This window comes from Drosophila sulfurigaster, chromosome 2L, assembly GCF_023558435.1.
Source record: "Drosophila sulfurigaster albostrigata strain 15112-1811.04 chromosome 2L, ASM2355843v2, whole genome shotgun sequence".
Taxonomy (NCBI): domain Eukaryota; kingdom Metazoa; phylum Arthropoda; class Insecta; order Diptera; family Drosophilidae; genus Drosophila; species Drosophila sulfurigaster.
In genome coordinates this window covers 2,223,352-2,239,634 of record NC_084881.1, presented here as the reverse complement: position 1 = coordinate 2,239,634, position 16,283 = coordinate 2,223,352, and the positions used below count along the sequence as shown (strand labels likewise).

Below are 16,283 nucleotides of genomic sequence, written 5' to 3'. Positions count from 1 at the left end.
AAATAAAAGTAACAATTTTAATTGATAAAGTTAGGTTAAACCTTAAAAGTTCTGTAGTGTGCTTAAATTGCCCTCAACAGTCCCGACAATCTGGTTATTGCATGCCTTTTGACATATCCTGCCCACAACAGATTAAACAAATATTTAAACTTAATTAACGCACCACAGACCTGACGACGGTCCGTGCACACCACACCGAATATGCGTCCCTTGCTATTATTTTTGAATTCCATTAATACGTATTTACATACATTTACGACCTAAAACCCACAAGCACACAAACTACATTTATTTTAGACGATGGAGAAGGGAAAAACGACCTCAATTATGAAAACCACGAGGTTGTGCAAACAAGCTCAAGACTCCTCTATTTAACTGCACTGTTTTTCTTCTTCATGGTTGCTACATTTATTACTCGTGCGTCAGAAATTCAACCATATATCGCAATCTAAATTTTGTAACTCATCTTGCCAACTTTATTCGTTGAGGTATGTATATCAACGCATTTAGTTGTCGGTTGGTTTATTAATTGCTGCTATACATCAATCTTTCTTAAGCGATTATTGAAAATTTCTGAATAATATAATCTTCCGCCGAATCATTTCATAAGCGGCTGATGAAACCGTATCATCAAGGATGTGACAATGGTCCCGAAAAAGCGTATCTTGGGTAATATTTTGGTACTATATATTGATCGAATAAAGTGAGATAACGATGGCAATCATTTCAAATTTCTTGCAATTCTTACAAAAAAACAAGTAAGAAAACTACAGTCGAGTGTGCTCGACTGTGAGATACCCGTTACCCATTTTAAAAGTAAAATATTGCGGTATATTTCTCAAAATAAACCAAAAATAATATACCACAAAAATCCTTTTAAAAAATTATCAATTTTTTGGTATATTGATATGTTACTTCACTCAATGTTTACTCTAGAGTGCAAAATATACCAGATTGTCAGCCAAATCAACTTCAACCTAGTGATTATGCGTTTTTGCCCATAAAAATAATTATTTAATAAATTCGACAATTTGTATTTGATCGCAGCAAAATTTTAGTTATTATTGTATATACCACTATCGACATTAACTTTAAAATTACACTAGTAATTCTATTTTTGACGATTTATTTTTCAAAATTTTGAAACAAATTTGATCTGCGTCAAGATTATTTCAACTAGCCACGCCCACTTCCCGCTAATCGATAAAATTCAAATAACAAATTAAATTTAAAGCTGGAGTCTATAACTATAAAAACTATAAATAAAAATTGCAGAAGTTATTTAAGAAATACTTTTATATTTATTTATATATTTATTTATTATATATTATATATAGCCATTATGATATTTTGTTTTTATTAAAAGTGTGTAGCGGGTTGAGTCAACGACTGCAGTTTTGTAATTGTTTCGTAAAGCTGTGTAGTTATATAATGAAAATAAAAGATATATAAGAGATAACTACATTTACAAAAAAAGGATTTTCAGCTGTAAAACACAAAATACTAACATATAAAAACAAAGTAAAGTAAGTCACAAATTTATTACCAATTGTCGAAATAATAATATTTTCATGTATCAAAAGAAGTTTATTCAATGGAAAACAAATTGTGGCGCAGATACTATATTTAATGACGCCATAATCAATATCGCAAAAATAATAATCAAAGCCCGAAAGCAAAAAAACATGAAGGGTAAAAGCGCACTACCGATACATCTAAAACTCTGTCAAGGTAAATATTTGTAATGAATCTAGCAATAGCTTTAAGATCAGGTGACAAATAAACAAGCAAAAAGTTTTCGTTCAAGTCTGATTTAAATTCCTGTTTTGTTCAGATTACTTTCTTGTCGTTGTCATATGCATAATTACTCTTCCTATTTGTTATTTTTGTAAATTGATAAGTCGTTGACCATATTCAAATCACTGAATCATTTATCTCGTGTTCTTTGTAATATTTGGGAAGATTTTGCACAATAATAAGTTTGATTTAAGTTAGAATACGTTCATTTAATGAGAAAGTTTGTATGATGCGAATACTTACATCCCCGCTGAACAATCCAGTTCCTATCTTTACACTTTCTCATACAGACTATCTGTTTACTTTTCTGTGGGGGTCTTAAAAACTGGGAAATGTGCAAACGAAAACATAAATGACTGGGATCCGGTTTCTGGTTTCGCGGTAGGTGGTTGACTCTGTATAGGCAGAACATAAAATACGGCGTGATTCGTCGGTTCTTTGTGCTTGTTAACAAATTTTTGCAATTTAAAACAAGTTCAGTAGTAGTAAGCTCGACAGTGAGATACCCGCTTCAATAAATGCAAAATAGTTCGGCTAAAGCTTTTAAGACCTGATAGATATAGCAGGTTTTTGAAATATAAAATAATTTCTGAATCTGCGTGCAACAATATAATAAATGTCCAAAATATGGAATCTGTATCGCTTATAGGTATCCCAACGAACATACAGAGTATACCTTAAGGGTCAGAGAATCAACATTTGGCAAAAGAGATGGAAGAATTAATTGGGAATAGCGGAGAGCTCATATACAGTCATGAGTAAACTGGCGTTTAATATTCTACTGCATATGTGACTTATGACGATTTCACTAATTTTAAATAAATGTATTTAAAACTGTCGATTTACTTCATTATTACATTTCATTAATTATTCTAATGTTATTTTTAAATATACATATGATATAAACCCAGGGTCGAATAGATTAGGATTAGGATTTAAAATCGTTAATATAAAGTCTTTTAAATTATTGACTATATTTTCTAGCAAATTATAAATAGCCTGCCATGGTTGCTTAGTTGCGATTACTGCTAATATTAAAATAATCTGCTCACACCCTATGAGACTGTGAATCTATTATATTTTATAGTTGATAAACCCAAAGAGAGTGTAAAATGCTCATACTCCGCATACTCCACTTTGCAACCAAGCCGTTATGTCTATAAAAGGAGTATAGAATATAAATGGTAATTGTCATACTAAAATAGAGATTTCAGATACCCCATACAGAAAAATACGTAGAAATGGACAGGCTCCCCAAACTATAAACCCCTTTTTACACATTTTCAATGTTCACAGGGTATAAAGAATAGCGCTTGAAACTTTTCCCTTTACCTCGATGTGTATGTTGTGCTGGATTGTATTTACGAATGTATGTGAGTTTGCATTTCCTGCCTGCATTTTCAGAGTGAGTGCCGCATGAAACACTTCCAACTGTACGACCCTTTACATAGTGCGCAGCGATCCTTTGCCAGTTGCTTGTTAAACTTAATTTTACTCCTTTTTTTACAACTTGCAGTTTTATGTTGTAATATGTATGTACATACTATATACAAGTGTATTCGAATATGCGCGTACAAAGCACTTGAAAACACCACAAACACAAAGGCACCCGCTGCGAGAGCAAACGATAAAAACTTGCCTATGGTTAGACCTCATAGACTTGCAAAATCTGCAGTTTCATGGAGAGTTTTTGTGATGGCCCTAATCGTAAATAACATTCCAATTTTGGGTCACTATATGATATAACTATTTACTCACCTGAAACTGCGTTCGGATATATCTTGCAGCTCATTGTCGATTAGCTTTAGTGTCTTCAATCGTAATCCTTGAAATGTTTCGTCATCAACGCTCTGTAGATGCGTATTTGACATTTCGATATAGCGTACGCTGCTGTGTATAAACTCTGTATAAGAAAAGAGAGAGAGAATTAAAGAGAGTCGTGTATTAGCATATTTGGTGCAGAGTCTACACCGCAGAGCTAAGTGTCGCCACATTTGCCCTTCCAGTTCATCATTCAAATTGATTTCAAACAGTATTGAAGCATTTTCCCATTACTAGGGGAATGAGAGCATCCACTGTTGCCTCTGATGCTAGTAAGTATGGCTAACGATGATGGCTTTTCTTTTAGATTTCTGATAGCATGCACGTTAAAGAAAATGGGTCGTAGGATGCCATTATTACGAACAATAAGCTATATGAAGAGGATAAAATTGGCAAGTGATGCATTTGTTTTGTTTTTCTCTGAGAAAAACAGCACTTTCATTATAACGAAATTGGATGATTTTTTGAATGGTTATCAGTTTAAATTGTAAGTATTCGAAATGCGGTTTGTCAGCTTAATAGTGTTGCGTGAAATAAAAAAGAACTAAAATTTCTGTTTGCTTTGACTTAATAGCACCGAAGAATCAATTTAATTTGCTAGATCTTGTATAAAATGGTTACACTGAATAGCTCAGAGAATCTGGGTCCAGTAAATTAATTGGGGTAATCAAAAAAAGTTGGTGCCCGTTGTTTGAAATCGTTTGCCCATGTTTACCCATGAACATTTTTTTTTTTGCCCACCCTCAGTTTTAAAATTAAGACCCGCTACCCATAGCGTAGATGGGAATTATAACTTTGTGCAGGAAATGTATGTAATAGGTAGAAGGAGGCATCTCCGACCCTATAAAGTATATATATTCTTGATCAGCGTCAACAGCCTAGACGATCTAGCCATGTCCGTCTGTCCGTCCTAGATCTCGGAGACTTTAAGAGCTATAATTTTTTTCCACAGTATTTGTTATGCTTGCACGCAGATCAAGTTTGTTTCAAATCTTTGCCACGCCCACTTCCGCCCCCGCAAATCAAAAAAATCGAATAACAAGCGTAATTTTAAAGCTAGATAGATAGATTATGGTATATACAATAATAACTATAGTATTTATGATTTCTGAAAGTTTGGTTGCGATCAGATAAAAATTGTCGAAGTTATTAAAGAAATTCTTTTGTATGGGCAAAAACGCCTACCTACTAGGGGTCTTAGTTGCGTTGGCTGACAATCTGATATATTGTGCCGTCTATGGCATATTTTGAATACGGTACTATGTCGATATACCAAATATACCATTCGGTATATTTTTAGTATTTTTGCAGTATATTGGGTATATTCTGAGAAAATACCGCAAAATATATTTATTTTATTCAAAATGGGTAGCGGGTATCTCACAGTCGAGTACACTCGACTGTAGCTTTCTTACTTGTTTTTTAATATACTTGGCCCTCGTAAAGTAAGGAGATTATATGTTTCTATTCATATCAAGTTTGAAATTCATTTGGTGGCATTTATAGCTTAAGCCAGTATGCTTCAACATTTTTTCTCATTTTGGTGGCTCCTTACCAAAAAATCGTGTAAGATCGAGGTTTTAAGCGTGTTAAAAGGGGGATAGGAGCAAATTTGTAGCCGTGTAAGTCCAAGATCGTGCTAAAAGAGTCCGAGTTATGCGAGGGCCAGGTGTATTTTGAGATTATTACCGCAATATTTTGCTTTTATTCAAAATGGGTAGCGGGTATCTCACAGTCGAACACACTCGACTGTAGCTTTCTTACTTACTTTTTGTATTTTTGGTATATTTTGAAAAAATTCCGCAATATTTTGTTTTTATTTAAAATGGGTAACGGGTATCTCACAGTCGAGCACACTCGACTGTAACTTTCTTACTTGCTCTACTTTGACAGGTAACTAAATCAGATTTTGAGGGGTAAAGTTAATTTCACATCATTGGTTAGGTTAGGTTAGGTAGGACCGGCTGCCCTGTACGGGGCAAAGCATAGACCAGTGGAGGTCCGTAGCTGTACCGGTAGCTTATCTACGTCTCAGAAATCGCGCAGTATGGATGCATTTTTGGCAAAAGCCAGCAGCATCCTAGGAGATAGCCGTGAGACGTCCGAAGATCGTTGTGGCACGGCGAATTAAGGTATTTCAACCGGAGTCGGGATAACGCTGGGCATCTACAGAGAAGATGCTCAAGTGTTTCCTTAACCCAGGTTCGTTGCATTTCCTGCACTGATCACTGTTCGTGATGCCCAGCTTTACAGCATGGACAGCTGACAGACAGTGGCCAGTTAAAATGCCTAGCATTAGCCTGCAGTCTTTCCTTGAAAGCTGCATGACGAATTTGGTTAAGTTTTTGTTAGTAGAGGCACACATCAGCCTTGCAGTTTTGCACGAGTTGGCATTACGCCAGCTCGCGTCCCACTGAAGTCTAGAGCGCACCTCAATTTCATTGCCTAGAGTTCGCAGGGGTATCGGAACATTGCACATGTTACCGACATCGAGCCCTACTCCCTCTTTGGCGAGAGTGTCTGCGATCTCGTTGCCATCGATGCCCTGGTGGCTTGGGATCCAATAGATACGCACGACCGCAGATGCGTTCAGCGACTCTATTGCTCTTCTGCTGTCCAGGACAACTTTGGACTTGACCACATCAGAGTGCATTGATCTTATTGCAGCCTGGCTGTCAACAAAGATGTTAATAGAGGTGTGATCACGCTGTAAACCCCGAGCCAATTCGGCAGCCTTTCCAATGGCAAAACTTCCGCCTGGAAGATGCTGCAATGGTCTGGGAGTTTATAGGAATGTTTGGAGACCGGGTCCGCAGTATACGGCCGCTCCGACACCATCATCCATCTTCGAACCGTCGGTGAAGAGGTTGAGGGCTTCGGGAATGCATAACCCTTCCCGCCAGCACTCCGGTTCCAAGAATATAGTGTTAATATGGTCAGTACTGGTAAGGGGATAGTATAGTCCAAGTCTCTACTAGTCTCCCTACCAATGGCGCTGTGACCATAGCCTAGCAGACCCAAATTGCCAGTTGCGGCAATCCGTAGGGACGATTTTGCGGCTATGGATTGCGCGTATAGGTTTAATGGTTCGACACCAGCTATTACCTCGAGGGCTTTAGTTGGCGTCGACCTGAGAGCGCCTGTGATACACAGTAGCGCTTGACGCTGTGTCCTTTCCATGATGGATAGGTACGTCCTTTTTTCAGTGGCCTGCCACCACACTAGAACACCGTAGGTGAGGATAGGGCGAACAACTGAGATGTATATCCACCGCATTAGATTAGGAGAGGCCCCAAGTGCAACTAAGCATCTTTTTCGCCATGTACAAGGCTCCGGTGGCCTTCTTCACCCTTTCTAACACATTGAGCTTCCATGTCAGTTTGCTGTCGAGGACCACACCTAGGTATTTTACTGCTAGGCTCGGCTTTAGCATAGTGCAGCCTATTTTTGGGGGGGACCACGCAGGTACCTTATACCTCTTCGTGAAGAGGATAAGGTCCGTTTTATCCGCGTTAATGCTGAGCCCGGCTGATTCGGCCCATGCTTTAACTTCCCGCAAAGTAAGTTCCATTACGGAACTAAGGGTGGTTGGGCATTTCCCAGTTATCAAAATGCTTATGTCGTCAGCATAGGCAATTAACTTGGGGCCCGTCTAGTAAATTTAAGAAGTAGGCTATTTACGACCAAATTCCAAAGGAGAGGCGAGAGAACCCCACCCTGGGAGTGCCACCTCGCACTACCTTTGTAATGGCCGCATCGCCCCACGTAGCCACCACCCGCCTGTCACAAAGAAGGCGGTTGACCCATCTGTGGATCGCTGGTGCCGTGTTAATTGAGGTAAGGCCCTTCATAATAGCATCAGTGGTGACGTTATTGAAGGCGCCTGAAATGTCAAGAAATGCACCCAAGGCATATTCTTTATAGTGGTCTGCTTTTTCGATGGAGGCTACTAGAGCATGGAGAGCAGTCTCAATGGACTTGCCCTTTGTATACGCATGCTGATTTGGGGACAACAGATGCATTGAGTTGCTTCTGATGTGCAAATCAAGTAGCTTTTCAATGTTTTTAGCAAGAAAGAGGTTAGGCTGATAGGCCGAAAGTCATTTGGGACCACATGACTGCATTTGCCCGCCTTGGGCAGGAAAATGACTTTCGAGGTCCTCCAAAGAGTGGGGATATGACCCCATGCGAGGCACGCCGAATAGATACCCGATAGCCACGGAACAATCGTGGGCTTGCTGGCTTGCAGCATTGCTGGCGAAAGTCCATCGAGACCGGGCGACCTGACCTTCGCAAAGGAGTCGATAGCCCAAATTATTTTGTTGTCTGTAATTAGACCGGCAGGTGGTCTCATAGCTGGGAGACTAGGAAAGAGCTGCCAGTCACTGTTCCCTATTCCAATACATCCCGGGAAATGAGTTGAGAGCAGTGCTTCCAGAGTTTCAGCACTGCTCTCCGTCCACGCTCCATCGCCCGACTTGAGCAGACTGGGACTGGAAGCCTGCTTGGACAGCAGCTTCCTCAGTCTGGAGGTGTCTTTGATGTTATCCAGGTCCGAGCAAAGGTTCTCCATGAAGACCTTTTGGATGATCGGATCATCTTCTTGTACGACTTCAGGAGAGACCTATACTCGTCCCAGACATATTCGTTGTCCGCCTTCTTAGCAAGTTGAAACATGCTAGTAAGCTCCCCACGTAGCGATGAGAGATCTGGGTTCCACCAGGGTGGCTTCGATCTTCTCGTCGGTCTTGAGAGTCTACAAGATTGGCGAAACGCTGAAAGTAGTCCTGCTGAAAGGACATTGACAGTAGTTTCTAGGTCCTGTACCGAGTTGATGTTACCCGGCGAACCAAGAGACTTGGAAACAAGGCTAGAGAATTTCGCCCAGTTCGTGTTACGGGGATTTCTGAACGGCTGAGCCGCAGGTACCCTGTTAAAAGGAATGGTAAATTGAATGTACTTATGGTCCGAGAAGGAGGGTCTATCCAGGACCCTCCACTCTTCAACATTGGTACACTCAGTTGAAATCGTTAGGTCCAGCACATTACTGGAGGTGGGACCTACATAGGTAGATACCTCACCCCTGTTGGCTAGTCTAAGCTTATGGTTAAGGATAAAATCAAGAACTGACTCACCCCTGTCATTGATGTCGGGACTTCCCCAGACGCTATGGTGGGCGTTGGCGTCCGTTCCGATAATAATATGCTTCTTGGAGGAGCAGACCATGTCCACCAGCCTCCGCAGCTCGTCAGGTGGAGCCGGCTTGTCGTGGGCCATATAACAGGATGCCAGCAGCAAACATCCTTCACGGCTCTCCAGCACCACCACGGTTAGATCGTCATTGCTGTAATTAGGTAGTAGATGAGCTTTTAGCCCCTTCTTTACAAGGATGGCAGTTCTCGATCTGCTTACCAATGTCGGGACGTATAAATCATAGTTAGGCGACTTCAGTCCAGCCACCGTGTTGCCCGACGCTATCCACGGTTCTTGGACCAAAGCCGCGTAGGCGGACACTTCCTCCAGGGCAAGGAGTAGCTCCGCCGAAGCCGTTTTGGATTTATGGAGGTTGAGTTGCAGCACACTCATTAGAGGTTAGCAAACTCGCGGGGGGGCCCGTCTGCATGGACAGTTCCTCCCCCACCTCCTCCGTCTTGTCAGTCAGGCTGAGGTTCTGGGTGGCGTCGGTCACGCTCTCGAGACCGAGATCTGCCTCAACCTCCCCTAACCTCAGCGTGTGTGTGTCCTGGTCGTTGGGATGACGTTTTTGAGGCGAAGGTACACGCTCCCTAAGCCCCACGCCATCTTCCCATTGCGCTTGTATAGCAGATCCTCGGCCTCCTTGTTGATCTGAATGATCACGTGCTGCCCACCACTGGGTAAAGGTTCATCAACCTTCAGCACGGACCAATCACTCGTCGGTATGGCCGGGTTCTGCTTTTTAAGCAGCTGAAGCGCCCGCTCTCCCTGAACAACTATTGGGAAAAGGACTTTCGCCTTCGGCATGGACGGAATATTATTCCTGTCCACCACGTCCAGCTTGGCCCCCTCCCACAGCCCGTCCAGTTTGGGTACGGTCGCTTGCAGCCACTGCAATGTTGGGTCGTCCTTGCATGTCAGGATCTTGACACCATTCAGCCAGCCAGTGCCTTCGAACGTAGGCATTGGACTGTCTGGGACATTCTCCATCCTGACAAACAGTGCGTCGACCAGCTTGCTATGGGTCAACCGCCACCGCTCTGCAGACATTTTCCCGTTAGGGTCCCTCTGTCTATGAGAGCAACGGCGAGATGCCGCCTGGCAGTTTCAGCAACCGTTGCTCTCTGTTTCGTTTTGTTCGAGTCCGTGTTGGTGGAGCCAGGTGCTCGCAGCTTCTTGCTCACTGGAGCCCCTTGCTTGGGACTCTCAGCGGACCGTTGGCGCTTGCTTGCCATGGACTCCACCTTGTTGTTGGCAGGGCCGGTAGAACCGGTCTGCACTTTAGTGTCTTTTGGGAGGGGCTAAGTTGGTTTTCCCGCATCCACGTGTTGGCCCAGGCAAGCCTCTCCTGGTCCTTGACGGACAGGTTAGCTACGCCACTAAGCCTTGCGTGAATACGGGTCGCCGCCCTATTTTGGCCTTCTCCTTCAGCCCCCGTGCCCCGCTGCGCAACCTTGGAGGTGCTGGCGATAGGCAGGGGTGACTGAAGAGGAAGACGTTCCCCCTCCACCGTAGAAGTTGGCGCAGCGCTCTTTTGGTCCGTGTCGGTTAAGACCACAGCACCCGCGCGCACCAACCTCGAATTTTTTGTGGCAGTGTTGTTACAACTGGTACGGCCTGCTCCCGCCGCCTCAGAGGTGTGACCGCTGGCGACACGCAGAGGATCTCTCCCCCGTGCCCGCCGGTGGTAGCAGTCACGCCTTCCACCGACGTTTGGGCTGACATCCCAGCCCGGGTTGAATCGTTTAATGAGTCCATTCCGAGACCATAGTTGGCTAATTTTGTTCTTGGGAGCCCCCCATAGCGTTTTCAGTCTTACCGCCAGACACCTCGTACCATGGATTCTGCTACTTATCTTCAGGCAGATGCCCGAAAGATAAGGAACAGAGTCCTCAGCTAGATCTGCAGTTCCTGAAATATCGACGTATAGTAGAGATCTGCTACCCGTTGACACTGAGGTAATACAGATCCTACCCAGCCAGCACCCTCGGGGAGGGTTCAGCAGAGGATTTTTGCCAGCCACATCATTGGTTAGCATTCATTTAAAATTTTTGTAGCACATTGTTTGGTCTATTCCTCACAAATATGATTATCTCAGATATGCCAATTAGCTGATTAATGGCATTCTATTGGATCCATGATTTTGTAGCGTAATTTGTTTTTTTGTTATTTCTGGGGAATCATAACAATTATACATCTATATTGTTATAAGCTTTCTACTTCTAATCTTAACACTGGCTAGCTAATAATAATGGTGCTGGAGGGTTGGAAATGATGTACGCTATTCTGCTATTGCAAACCGACTCTGTCGGGAGATCTGTAGAGATTAACACTGTGGATATGGTCTGCTCATCCAAAAAACAGCTAATTACGTACTGGATCAAGTTCTCCAGTATCGTTACAAATACTCTAGGTCCGCCGACTACAACCAGCTCGGTGTAGTACATAGAGCAATTTGTGAAATTTCAGAAAAACTACTCTCCGGGCGACGCAAATCCTGGTAAGCTTACTTACCTGTTTCAAATTGCTAAAAATGCAGATAACGTTTATGTCTAGAAGGAGTACAAGTTTCTTCTGAAGTCCCATAATAATAAGGTCTTCATGGCGAGCTTTCTCATCTTCAGAAAGATACCTCAATGCAAGTCTGCTCAAGACTAGCAATGGAGTGTGAAGCATCGCTGAGACTCTTAAAATGCTGATTTCATCTGTCTAGCAGCTCTTTCCAAGTCTCCCGATTATGACACCAACTGCTGTTCTAATAATCGTCAATAAATGCAGTGGAAACCGAATTTTGCATACAACAAAAAAAACCTTTGAATAAACATTTTAAGAATGGATTGAACATATGCACATGTATATACATTTAATAACTACATATACCAAAATACATTCGCGAGCAAAGCTGTTTTACTGGCCTAATTTATACATAGTCTTATAATTTATATAGCCTTACGAGAGATAAAAGCCGTCCAATAGCAAACATGTTTTTGGGTTTTACAACTGAAGGGAATTATATAGACTCGTGGGGATACGAGTGTCGCAATTAATTTGCGATTCGTTGAGCATGTGTTAATTAACAATAGCGACAAAGTCGTTACAATGAGCCCGTTCCTCTTAATGGATCAACAGTTAACCAAATAGTGAAGCAAGCTGGTGCTCTGTGTACTTGGGGCATTTGCACACATGGTGACCATTCGTTTTTAGCCTGATTACGACTATCCGCAGAGGCTCTCCGAGGGGAATTTTCATGTCATGCTTGTCAGCTTAAATTATGGCTCGACCTTACCTCAAGCAATAAGGCGCCTTTCTAACCACGCCTACGAAGTCCGTCTAGGTTCGCCGAATATTACTCGCTCTTCCCCGAATAGACAACAAAAAAAGAAAGAAAAACAACTTTTTTTTAGTGTTGAACCTCGATGAGGAATGAGTGCAGCCACACAACCGTGGTCAGCTGAAAACTGACGTGCAACATGAAAATGCACTTTTCGCTTTTAATTGAAAATTTTTTTTATGTGAATTGTCATTTATCTTTTTTGCTGGTTCTGTTTGTAGTGAACTTGTATTTTTTTCTTGTTCTATTTTTGATGTTTTTTTAGTACTGGTTTACTGGCGTTTTTTCAAAATACGGACACAGATACTGTATATAAATATAGGCAAACAGATGGAGTGACAGTTCGTATACAATATACTTGTCTCTTATAGCCATGCAACGTGTGTCAGGGAAAAGTCAAAGTGAAATGTGAGTGCAGATTATTGTCATTGATTTCGCTGGAATATTTTAAAGCAGCATTCCGTATAATTGACTGCAGTAAAAATAATGAATTACCATAATTGGTATTAATTAGAATAAATATATATAGTTCCGTACTCAAGCTCGAAACTTCCTCCACGATAATTTATTATCTTAAAAAAAAAATAATTTAGTGCCATTAAATTTCTAAGTTTGCAATTAAAATATAAGTTTACCAGGACTCCTAAAGTTTTAAGTAATAAATAAAGTTTAAACTTATCCTAATATATTTGGAAGCGTGCCTTATGTGCCACTAATAGAACTAGAAATTTGTGAAACCCAACTTGAACATTTTAAGATATTAAAGCACACAAACAGCTTACATGTTAATTACATATCGCATATTAATACATTATTAATCATACGCCTAGTTGACACGCGCAACGGGTAGCAAATGTGGCGAGCACATTGAGTCAACTTGCCCAAAACTAATCATTTATGTGTATTTATGTGGAGCGAATGTATGCATATCTGAACTGTAGCTGTATAGTATATATTGCTGTTTCTGCTATGAGAGGGGTGACAACACACATGAGGAAGCTACAACTGGAAAATATTCAGTGGACAGTTGGTGACAGTGGAAAATCTATCGCACTTAAGGTTATATATAGTGGCCCCAAGTCAATTCGCTGACAATGCCAACCATATTTATTTATTTTCTTTTCGTGCCAGCGTCACTATATCCATCTTTTTTCTTGGGCCCTTCTGTATGTATTCGGTATATTGGCTTCTTGTTTGTGTCATTTGCCAGCAGTTAACTCACCGAAGGTAAATAAATAAACACAAACAGTAAGGAATAACAATGAAATACCCACTACAACTTTTAGCCAAAGGGAAATTGTGCTATATAAACTAAAAAATATAACGAAAAAATCCAAAAAAGAAGTAGTATTAGGTAAATACGATATTTCGATCTTATACTAAATACCATAGAGCACAATATACATACATATATTAGATTAACGAACAAATTAATCAAGACCCGCAAACTACTATGATTGTGTTGTATAAAATAACTTTTTGGTTTATTTTAAGATTACCTTTAATAACAAGTGCAAGAACTGCATTAATCTCTTTTAATAAAAAATTGTAAAGTAAGAACACTTTGTGAATTTAATGAATATTTTATAAGCATTGTGTACATTTTGGCAATATTTATGTATACAATTTATGTTCATAGAAATACAAATAATAATATAATCCACTTATAGTATATTCATATTCTGAATCATCATCAAATCTTGTAACAATGCTATAAAACGTTTTAATGATACGTATAATATTCCTCACAAGATTTTTCAAATATTGATAATTAATTACCTATACGAAGATAATGATCACATAATAGTATTAATTCCCTGCTCACATAATATTATCATCTCAACTTTAGATTCAAAGCAACACCCAATATCAGAGAAATAATACTCCACAATGAGTAGGGTACTATTCGCTCTCATTGTGCAATATTTTCATATAGAAAGACAAGCGGTAAGCAAGTTTGAGATCCATAACTATATAAATTTTCATAACATAACTTCAAAATATCACATTACCAGGGAACGCTGTGCGGGAAAACCAAAAGTCTGCTTTATTTTTACAAAGCTACTCTTACTTAAACCCTTGGAAATCGCATTTCTATGTACATCACATGCCAAGCAGGAAAATTACCAGAAACATTATAAATAACTTTCATTTTTGGTTTAAATATTTAAATATTATTATTCAAATCAATACATACCAGATTATACAAATATGGTTTTCTTTTATTACACATTCGTTTCTCCTGACAGTTTTCTTCTCTTTTTCTTGATAAGTTGTTAACTTTTCTGATCGTTCTCTTATTCTCTGCTATCCTATTATCAATGTCAGACTTACATCAATACCTGTTTATGCGTAAGTTGAAACACATTAAACCACTTATAATGTTTGAATGTTGTCTGTTTTACGAGAATAGCGCGTAATTATTTAGAATGTTAATAAAAACGATTGTTTTAGCTGTATGCTGGTCTTCTGTTTTAGTTATTTTCCAATTATAAAATTACCGAAGGTTTAGAATTTATATTTCTCAATGCTTTTAACCGAAATGGAAGATATACCTTTCATTAAACAGAGACATTTGTTTAAATATATTTTGAAAATCGCAATGTGATATATGTATATACATCCACAATACTATGAAGTCTTCGTTGGACGGACACGCGCAGTCTCAAAAAAAAAAAAATTAAATAAAATAGCGGACATAAAAACTACAAAAGTGGGGTAGAATATTTACAGTACTTGTTAGGAACTTTGGGCCAACCAAAATTGAGGAGGAGAAAAAGGCGAATTGGAAACGTGACAGGGCGAAGAAAGAAAAGGAAGAGCAACCAAATAAACTTTATTTTTAAAACTAATTGGAAAACTTAAATGTAAGATTTAATTTTGTTGTGGGAAACGAAGTATACAGAATGTCTGTATGCCTGTAGTTGGAGCCTTGACAAAGCCGAGTTTGAAGCTTCATTAAAAATTACATTTGGCTCCAGGCAACAAGAGAAAAGAACAAGAAAAAAAGGGGCAAACGAGCAACATCTTTATTCAAAAATTATAACTGGCACACTAATATCCAGAACTGATACCGTCTTTGTAATTGCCATTGTGACTTTGGCTGTGGAAATTGATAACACAAAACACTCCAAGATATTCTCTACATAATTAGAGAAGGCCTGGATGCACTGATTGACCGTGGAATGATATATTCACATAGGGTGTAGTAATTACCACAAAATATCTTTAACTATACTCCTTAAGCAGATTGCTTACCTGGAAATTTGTAGAGTGTCACCTCATTGCAATTTATCTCAATCAGTGTCGATGTATCGTTAGGTAGGCCAGCACACTGACACATCGAGTTTAGAGGACAGGTGTAAAGCAGGTCCTGTTGCTGACTGTTGAGCAGCAATGTTGATTCTCTCATTGGGGGCGGACCGCGGGACGATGCTTGTGCTATATTCCGTGCAATTCGAAGATGTCTTCTATCTTCAGTCGCAGGAGCACTTTTGAATCCAGCATCAGTACTATTATTGCCTCCGCCATCAAACTGCCAACAGTGTGCAGTACTGATTAGGAATGGGATAAGAGCCAGGAAAAGTTGCATGCTGTAAAAGAAGAAATTAAATAATTTTATGATGGAATGTCAGTGCCTATAACATATACGAAAAGTACTTCTTACTTTATAACTCTGTGTACTGTATACTCTGTGTCAGACAACTTTGGCTCAGAGCTTTACTATTTTAACTGTACTTAGAATTTATCGCACTTTGCAGCGAATATAATCCCGCATGTGGACTTCAATCACCTTCAATTCAAAATATGCCGTGGAATATTGCATATTTTCAAAAGTAATAATAAATTTATAAATATTTAACTGTTCATCCGTCAAATAAATAATTACATAGAAACATCTTAAGATAAAATTTTCATTCAAAAGAATATTATTCCAAAATTGTATTTTTATTTCATTATTTATGAATATTTATTTATCATTTGTTAGCAAAGAATTTTCGATAAATCTTCACTTATTTCGTATTTACTTCTTGTACTCCTCCGAACGATGAAGTTCGGTGAATGAAACATTTCATGCAAATGAGCCATTGTCACACACAACATGCACACACGCATACTACAAAATAACACCATTCTC

The 16,283-nt window shown here is 39.8% G+C and overlaps 1 protein-coding gene and 1 long non-coding RNA gene across 4 annotated transcripts in view; one reads left to right on the top strand and one right to left on the bottom strand.

Moving 5' to 3' along the window:
* Positions 1 to 16,283, bottom strand: part of LOC133844628 (chaoptin) — a 47,518-nt gene that overhangs the window by 6,573 nt on the left and 24,662 nt on the right. For all 3 annotated transcript variants that reach the window (XM_062278718.1, XM_062278711.1, XM_062278724.1), the window contains exons 2-3: positions 15,404 to 15,738; positions 3,556 to 3,700 (exon numbers count right to left, since the gene is read on the bottom strand). In XM_062278718.1, the coding sequence (XP_062134702.1) occupies positions 3,556 to 3,700; positions 15,404 to 15,737 (479 nt within the window). In that variant the 5' untranslated portion in view covers position 15,738. The remainder of the gene's footprint in view (positions 1 to 3,555; positions 3,701 to 15,403; positions 15,739 to 16,283) is intronic.
* Positions 1,591 to 16,283, top strand: part of LOC133844647 (uncharacterized) — a 28,918-nt gene continuing 14,225 nt past the window's right edge. The window contains exon 1 of the long non-coding RNA XR_009894625.1: positions 1,591 to 1,731. This is a non-coding gene — a long non-coding RNA (uncharacterized LOC133844647). The remainder of the gene's footprint in view (positions 1,732 to 16,283) is intronic.